At 42.3% G+C, this 9,164-nt stretch overlaps 1 protein-coding gene across 1 annotated transcript; it reads right to left on the bottom strand.

Moving 5' to 3' along the window:
• Positions 1-1,763: 1,763 nt before the first annotated feature.
• Positions 1,764-5,096, bottom strand: LOC137885223 (uncharacterized). Its single transcript, XM_068727397.1, has 5 exons — positions 5,030-5,096; positions 4,905-4,937; positions 3,693-3,817; positions 3,244-3,285; positions 1,764-2,897 (listed from the first exon to the last, which is right to left on the bottom strand). The coding sequence occupies exons 3-5, from the start codon at positions 3,815-3,817 to the stop codon at positions 2,018-2,020; spliced, it is 1,047 nt and encodes a 348-aa protein (XP_068583498.1). The 5' UTR covers positions 4,905-4,937; positions 5,030-5,096; the 3' UTR covers positions 1,764-2,017.
• Positions 5,097-9,164: the final 4,068 nt, after the last annotated feature.

Below are 9,164 nucleotides of genomic sequence, written 5' to 3'. Positions count from 1 at the left end.
TGTTGCTTTGGAGCTCGATGTTGAGTTCCTGCATTGTATTTTGCAGGGCCTCTTTTTCTCTCCTCTCTGCCATGCATCGTTCAGCTATACGCTCAAAACGCATTTTAAGCTGCTCCACCCATTGCTCAAGGCCTTGTTATGACTCTCCAAAGCTTCCAGTTTAGGTCCAGGCCTATCCAGACTCCCTGACCCCTCTGCTTAAAGCTTCTCTTCCAAGTCACAAGTTCACTGTCTCAGCCGTGTCCTTGTTGGACGCGTCTTCGAACGTCAAGTTATCGTCTTTGCAGCTCATTGGAAGTTGTTCTGTCTGACTAAATAAGCCCCTATTCTCCCTCTCCAAGCCTTCGAGTAAAGATCCGAGCACATCCAGATAGTCTGAACCCTCTGTTTGGGGCTTCTCTTCCAAGTCTTATTCTCTTTGCAGCTCATTTTAAGTTGTTCTATATCACTGTACAATTGCACTGGTCTTCCTGAGTGATGATCTCAACCATGCTGTTGTATTTCCAAACGTCTGAAAGTCACTTCGTATATATCGCCTTTTATTTGTTGAACACTCTGTGTGTCTTCCAAACGCAAAAATGATGATTGAAAGTATGAACAATAGAACTTTTTTTTAACAAACCTCTATTATACAATGCATACAGACCCACACACACACACAAACACACACGAACACAAGATTCACAGGAAACCAGGCATGCATGTCCTTTTTTTTTAATCTCCATTAATAGAAGTCTAATCCTGATTGACTTATTATTGACTTTCTTCTTAAAATAAATTGACACAAGGAACCGTCTCGCCACGCAGAGCATCTCTGCTCACGAGAGGAGAAAACCAATGCTTTGAGCACGAGGGGCGTCTCCTAACGCTCGACTACTATCACTACATCTTCTGCTCATGAAACTTTCACCTGCTCGCTCACGAGTAGATTTTCTTTTTGATACTAAGTGGACAGACATAGTCTCCATTGTATAACTAAATGTAATTGGTTACAATCCTCGTCTTTGGACTGGATGGACAGATATCACTCTGACACAGACACTAGGTCTAAGTCCACTATAAAAATGTACCCTGTCAGTGTTTTACTATTATATCTGATGTTTTAGGATATATATTGCTGCATTATTTTTTAACTCCTTTATATACTGTTGGTTAGTTTAATCTACAGCAATGCATCAAATTCTATTAGATTTGTAGTGTCAATACAGTACATTATTTACCTCTGAGATGTAGTGGAGTAAAAGTACAATATTTAGTACAGTCTGAAAACCACCTCTATACCGCCATCTAGTGTCTGTGTCAGAGTGATATCTGGCCAGTCCAAAGACGAGGATTGTAACCAATTCCATTTAGTTGTACAATGGTGACTCCGCCCACTTAGTGTCAAAAAGAAAAACTACTCGCGAGTGAGCAGGTGAAAGTTCCGCGAGCAGAAGATCTAGTGATAGTAGTCGCGTGTTAGGGGACGCCCCTCGCGCTCAAAGCATGGTTTAGATTAGCAACACCTGCAGCATGGCACCACGCCTTTATCTGGAAATATAAAAGCATGCAGATTCACTCTGCAAAAAAATTAAAAAGAGAGAAGACGATAATAGAAAGGTGTTATCTATAAGACATGCTGAACTGTTTCACCCAGAAGATCCAAACTGTGAGATGAGGGTTGTTCTGCCAGCCTGCGCTCTAAAATAACACACACACACACACACACACACACACACACACACACACACACACACACACACACATCAGAGTTGATGCTGAGCCAAAGCTTTAATGAGAAAGAACAGAACTCTTCACAGAGCTAGAGTTTACAATGACAGGAGTAAATACTGAGCTTCACTTACAGCAGACTTCTTTTTTATTTTTAATTTGAAACAAAATGAAAATCACCTCTGTGCATCACAGAGTATCACAAACTGTCACTGGTGGAAAGATAGAACTAGTTGCTTCACTGCAGCTGCCATTACGGACCTCGAAGCCACTTTATGAGGAGGAAACACCTTCACCTTCATTAGTCTTATTTACCTTTTTTGCCCCTGCCTTGCCTCCATTGACCCCCTCCGCTGTCACCCTGACCCACCACCCCCCCTGAATTACCACCAACATTAGTGGAAACCCCTGCGTTCTTATTAATGTTGTTGTTTTTTTTATCTCTCCCACCCTGACCACTTCGTGAGGGGGGTTTGTGGCTAGGACCAGGTTTTGGTTTGTCTGTGTAACAGAAGCGGGTGACTGTACCTGTATTACCCGTAAAGCAGCTTGAGCAGCGGCTGCCGTCGCAACGGAATATGTATTTCAGACCAATTGGTCCTAGGGGACCATCGTGGGGACCATCGTATGACCCAAGCTGCTCAAGCGCTCGTATGAGATTCTCCTCGGATACGGGTTCACCACTTCGAGGCTGGAATACATTGGAAAACACAACAGCGTAGTTGTTCCACTTCTTAATCTTATTTATGCCATTGAGAATGTTCCGGGGATTACCTTGGTTTGTACATCTTTGATCACATGGTGAAGAAAGAACGTAGAAAAGCAAGAAATCATTTTGGTTTCGATTATTTGTTAACGTGTCAAAGTTCTGCAGAACACGGTACTCGGCATGATCAGCTGTACAAACTACACAAGGGCAGTTTGCTTTAAGGTCAGCCCATGTCTTAGACTTTGGATCACATTTAGTCTGAACAATGGACCATTGTACTTCTTCATTAGGACACTGATCCAGAACATCGGGCCATTTCAGAACTGTGGCTGCAACCACCCTCATGCCCCTGTAAACTTTACATCTTACAATTGAATCTATCACATTAGCAGGAAAGTCAATGACTTGACTGACGTCGTACATTTTCTTGTTGTTGTTGTATGGGATGCTTACAGCCAGACTGAACATGGGGTATCTTCTGTCAAAGGGAACAGAAACACAAGATGTAAAGCAGATGTCATTTAAAACAGTTTGTTAATAAAGTATAGGAACCAAATTAAACTGTAGACTTCAGTCATATGTTACTCCACACATCTGTTTTTGTCTCTATATTAGATTAAATATAGAAAGTCATAATTGAATTGTTCGTCCAGAATTGTTTCTTAATATTGTGAATTATGGAAAATCATGGAGGGTAAACAGTATTGTTCTGTCAGTCTGTGATGTGTGTTGTTTTAATCGTCTGTAGTCTTTTCTCTTTGCTATGAAACACATTTTAACTTTTACTTTGAAAAGTACTTCATGATTAATGTTAACTTAATCACCTGCCGTCTTTTCCATCCTTGACTTTGTAGCTTGGTCTATACCTGCCAAATGAATACAGACACAACATGTCACTGATATGTTTGATTGTTTGAACAGTCAACTAAATAACAACCGAATGAAACCAGATAACAGAAATAAAAGTTAGTCATTTAATTTATATAGCACTTTTGAAGTGCAGACATCACAATGTTCTTCACAATTAAAGACGTAAAAGCAAATAAAACACAAGACAAGAGACATGAAATCAGACATCAAGTTAAAAACATATAAAATAATGCACATTAAATCAAGCTTAAAAAGACCTGCTTTCTAAAGGTGTCCACAGTGTCTGCAGGTCTTGAATACAATGGGAGAGAACAGAACCGCAGGAATGTTGGCCAGGTTTTGTTTAGAAGAAAGGAGGATGAAGTCGATCAACCTGTCTGGTATTTAATACAAACTGACTCACCTATTCCAGAGCTCATTAACGATGTCTGTAAGTTGGCTGTCATCTGGTCTTTCAAAAGTATCCACACTCTTTCCAACAGACAGCAACAAGCCCAGCGTTACAGCCATCCAGCACAGGCCTGCCATCTGAGTATGTTCAACAAACATCATCAGGGATAATAATGATACACATTACAATCTCAAAATGTTTATAATCTGCAGCAGGTTTTTAATTAAACCCAAGCTTCACCAGCACACATCACATTTCACCTGCATAGTTTCAACATCTCATATTGAGGTTTTATGCTCATAATTAGATGCAACATTGAAATTTGATGACTAAAATGTATAATTCCTTATTTAAAGTTTAGTGAGACAACAATAACGTGGAGAAATAAATACAACAATTTTTGGATTCTTGAGAAATTTGAAAATAGTTTTAAAGGTGAAACTTACATAACGTGTCTCTCATACTTGTCCCTCAGAAGAAAAGACTCTCTGGAGCTGTTCTTTCATTAGACGCAGTCTGATCTGGTCTACAGTCAATCTGTAACTAAGTACATTTACTCAAGTACTTATGTTAAAATTTAAGTTACTTGTTCTTTACTTGAGTATTTGTATTGTCTGCTACGTTACACCTCTACTCCACTACATCTCTGAGGGACGTATTGTACTTTTTACTCCACTACATTTATCTGACAGCTTAAACTATTTAGCAAGTTCAGAAAAACAACACGTAAAATCAATAAATACATTATGATATTATTACGTCAATAATGATTTATTGATCCCCAGGGGAAATTAGCTGCCCAGTGGTATGTAATAGTAATATATAAAATATATATTAATACGTTAAAAGAGATGAACATATAAATGCATCAATAGTTATAATCTAATAATATCATTTATTTTTCTGAAATGGACAATTCTGCATAATGAGTACTTTTACTTTTGGTACTTTTTGATGTTAATACTTATGTACTTTTCCTGAAGTAGCATTTGCCACGCAGGACTTTTACTTGTAATAACAGAGTATTTCTACAGTGTGATATTGCTATTTTTACAGAAGTAAAAGCTCTGAGTACTTCTTCCACCACTGCGTTAACTTCATACCAAAATATTCACAACATGGAAATCGAATGTTTTCCAGTTTCTACAAAAGTTCACTTTCCAGAGAAAAGGAGCAAAAGCAGTTGTCAAAGTTAAACCAGGTCAGGATCATGAGAATGCTCACCTTCAATGCTTCTGCCAACAAGATCTAAAAACCCTAAAACACAAAAGACACAAAAAACAAATGTATTTTAAATTCACATTTTAAGTTATAATTTGTACTAAATCAACCAAGTGAAGTCGTATTACCTGCTTTGGTGGAGAACGATGTTCATCAGCTGTTTCCTTCTCAGTGCAAGGTGCTGCCGCAGTGAATGCAGTCAGAAGGAAGTGACCTTTTTATAAAGGAGAGCCGGACCACGGCCAAACCCTCAGAGTGGCACCATGCCCTTATTTAAACATGTCTCTGAGACACCATGTTGATGCAAGACCAGGAGAAAGACATTCTGCTGTCTAATGTAGGAAGTTGAACATCACACAACTAGTGTTGATATGTAGCCCTGACTCATAACCTTTGGAGGCCTGCTACTGACTGATTAAATGATTAAGGAAGGGCATTTGGGGTAGACATAGTTGTACTCCTTATTAGTTTCAGTTAATAATTGATCATTTTCATCCTCCTCCGCTACTGTCTCTTGAGGTGTAAGTTTCAACAAACAGAACTTAGTTATCCAACCATCCATCCATTTTCCTCCACTTATCTGGGGTCGGATCCCGAGGCGTTCCCAGGCCAGCTGGGAGATGTAATCCCTCCAGCGTGTTCTGGGTCTTCCACGGGGTCTCCTACCATTTGGCCGTGCCTGGAAAACCTCCAGTGGGAGGCGCCCAGGAGGCATCCTGATTAGATGCCCTAACCACCCCAGCTGACTCCTTTCGACACGAAGGAGTAGCGCCTCAACTCCAAGTTCCCTCCTGATATCCGAGCTCCTTACCCTATCTCTAAGGCTGAGCCCGGCCACCCTACGGAGGAAACTCATTTTGGCCGCTTGTAGCCGCGACCTTGTCCTTTCGGTCATGACCCAGAATTCGTGACCATAGGTGAGGGTCGGAACGTATACCGACCGGTAAATTGAGAGCTTCGCCTTCCAGCTCAGCTCCCTCTTCACCAAGACGGTCCGGTGCAGCACCTGCTTTACTGCTGCAGCCGCACCAATCCGCCTGTCGATCTCCCGCTCCATCTTACCCTCACTCGTGAACAAGACCCAGAGATACTTGAACTCCTTTGGTTGCGGTAGGCACTCCGTCCCCACCTGGAGCGAGCAATCCACCGGTTTCCGGAAGAACACCATGGCCTCAGATTTGGAGATGCTAACTCTCATCCCAGCCGCTTCACACTTGGCTGCAAACCGCCCCAGTGAATGCTGAAGATCACGATTCGATGAGGCCAACAGGACCACATCATCTGCAAACAGCAGAGAGGCAATCCCGAGACCCCCGAACCTGACGTTCTCCACGCCTCGGCTGCGCCTAGATATTCTGTCGATGAAAGTCACTAACAGTACCGGTGACTCTTGAATCCAAGGTTCGACAAACGGTCGGAGCCTCCTTTCCTGCACCCTGCCATAAGCCTTCCCCGGGAGGCTGAGTAGTGTGATACCCCGATAGTTCGAGCACACTCTCCGGTCCCCTTTTTGAAAATGGGAACTACCACCCTGGTCTGCCAGTCCATGGGCACTGATCCCGACCCCCATGCGACATTGAAGAGAGGTGTCAGCCAAGACAGCCCAACAGTGTCCAGCTCCTTCAGCATCTCAGGGCGGATCTCATCCACCCCCAGTGCCTTGCCACCAAGGAGCTTTTTGACTACCATATGGGTGTGTAAGATGATACGATTACAAAGTCAATCATACATCTCCGGCCTAAGGTGTTCTAGTACCAGGTACACTTATGAGCCACCTTATGTTCCAACATGGTGTTTGTTATGGCCGAACCGTGGCTAGCACAGAAGTCCAATAGCGAGACACCACTCGGGTTCAGATTGGGCAAGCCGTTCCTCCCAAACACCCCCGCCAGGTTTCTCCGTCATTGCCCTCGTGAGCGTTGAAGTCCCCCATGAGAACTACAGAGTCGGCAGGCGGCGCCCTTTCCAGGACCCCTCCCACCGACTCCAAGAAGGCCGGATACTCCGAACTGCTGTTTGGTGCATAAGCACAAACAACAGTCAGAGCCTTGCTCCCCACAACCCATAGGTGCATGGAGGCGACCCTCTCGCTAAAAGAGAAAAACTCCAACACAGCCAGGGGCTTGTGAGTATCCCGACTTCCGCCCGGCACCTCTCACCCTGGGCAACTCCAGAAAAGGACAAAGTCCAACCCCTCTCCAGGAGCTTGGTTCCAGAGCCAGTGCTGTGTGTGGAGGTGAGTCCAACTATATCTAGTTGGTACCGCTCCACCTCCTGCACCAGCTCCGGCTCTTCCGACCGGGCTCCATGGACAAAGGCCCGTCCACCAGACACTCGCCAACGAGCTTCCCTCCTGGGTCTGGCTCCGGGAAGGTGCCCCGGTTTCCCTGGTCCGGGCGAGGTGGCTGAAGACAGTGGGCTGCTTTTCATCAGGTTTATTTTGAACCGCTCTTAGTCTGGGCTCTCCCCTGAGACCTGTTTGCCTTGGGAGACAATACCAGGGGCTACTGCCCCGGACAACATAGCTCCCAAAAGGTGGCGATTCGCGGAGGAGCTTAGCTTTACGTCTCCTTAAACTGGACCTTTTAGTCTCTTTTAAGTTGTCTTTAAGATGTCAAGGCAAGACAAATATTTACATATCCAGTATAATGACACTAAGACAAAGGTCCTTCTCATCAGTCCTGGAAACGTCACTCATGAGGAAGCTTATTTTCTTGGGCTTTCAAATGTCCACACATGCTGGGTGTATTTCTTGAGTCTGCTTAGTAAACTCAGGGATAAGTAGTAACTTCTTTCACATTGCGTTGATTCTAAATAGTTTTTGGAGATCTGGATGTGGTCCTTTGTGCTTTTATTGTTGTGAATACTGTAACTCTCTTCATGTGGGAGTCAGTATGTAGATTATGCAGCAGCTATAGACTACTCACTGCTACCAGGGAGACCATATACTGCATATATTGTACTGAATTCTTCACTAAAGTAACCCTGTTTCTGTATTTTGTATTTTACTTTACATAAGCACATAATATACTGTTAGTGATTATCTCCAGTGTAAAAAAAATAATTAATGGAGCATACAATCATTTTTTAAAAGATTGAAATTGACAGGAGGAGAGCTAGTGACATCAGGTTCTGTTCAGTTACATTATGATGCCTTCAGGCTCTGCTCAGTGAAAATGAGTATTGGGCGATAATGATTTGTTCACATTATCGCATAAAATGTAGTTTTGCCGAGAAACTTAAATAGACAGTTGTTTGAAGGAGATGTTTTTACATGTCTGTAAATGAGATGAATTATGACCCATTAACACTGGCTCATTGTCTCAGAGCTGAGACAGAATGTGACTAACCAGCTGTAATCAGCTGAGCCTTCCAGTTAACCATACTTACTCTGCTACATTTCAGAGGGAAATTATGTACTTTTTTACTCCACCACAGTTATTTAACAGCCACTATTTTGACTTAAACAATGTTAGGTTGCATATGAGTTTCTCTTTTAATCCAGTGCACATATTTTGAATCGATTTTTACAGTGAGAAAACTATTTATTGGAAGTGATTTGAGTCTGTATATTAGGAAAACCAGAAAGTTGCTTTGAGAGCAGCTCTAACTGTTCATCAGTGTGACAGTTTTGTTTCGCTGCTTTTTGAACCATCCTTGTGGAGCTCTTGCTTTAATCATAGAAAATGTATTGCGTTTTAGGTTTGGTGTCAAAATCTGCTCTTCATCCTGACTCACTTTAGCAGAAACAGAAGAGGGAAGTCAGCTTCACTAAGGTTACTCAACAGCGGAGGTGTGAAGGACTGTTTAGAGAGATATCAAACTACTTCCTGTTTTTTCTTCAGGTAGCCCACATGTTAAAAAAAAAAAAGAATCCCACCACTACTTTTACTTAAACAATTTTAGGTTGCATATGAGTTCCTCTCTTAATCCAGTGCACAGCTTTTGAATCTATTTTTACAGTAAGAAAACAAATTATTGGAAGTGATTTGAGTCTGTATATTAGGAAAACCAGAAAGTTGCTTTGAGAGCAGCTCTAACTGTTCATACGTGTGACAGTTTTGTTTCGCTGCTTTTTGAACGATCCTTGTGGAGCTCTTGCTTTAATCATAGAAAATTTGCTCTTCATGCTTACTCATTTTAGCAGAAACAGAAGAGGGAAGTCAGCTTCACTAAGGTTACTCAACAGGTGAGGTGTGAAGGACTGTTTAGAGAGATATCAAACTACTTCCTGTTTTTTCTTAAGGTAACCCACATGTTTAG

Source organism: Cebidichthys violaceus, unplaced genomic scaffold (genome assembly GCF_023349555.1).
Source record: "Cebidichthys violaceus isolate CVI_PGR_0920_01 unplaced genomic scaffold, fCebVio1.0.p SCAF_4, whole genome shotgun sequence".
NCBI classification, from domain to species: Eukaryota; Metazoa; Chordata; class Actinopteri; order Perciformes; family Stichaeidae; genus Cebidichthys; species Cebidichthys violaceus.
The sequence above is the reverse complement of the archived record's forward strand: the minus strand, read 5'-3'. Positions and strand labels throughout refer to the sequence as shown.

Excerpts from the sequence above, each read along its gene's own strand:
- LOC137885223 (XM_068727397.1), bottom strand. The coding sequence starts at position 3,817 with ATGGCAGGCCTGTGCTGGATGGCTGTAACGCTGGGCTTGTTGCTGTCT. Across the intron at positions 3,286-3,692 it reads GTTAATGAGCTCTGGAATAG|GTATAGACCAAGCTACAAAG; the intron begins GTGAGTCAGTTT and ends TTCATTTGGCAG. Across the intron at positions 2,898-3,243 it reads AAGGATGGAAAAGACGGCAG|AAGATACCCCATGTTCAGTC; the intron begins GTGATTAAGTTA and ends TCCCTTTGACAG.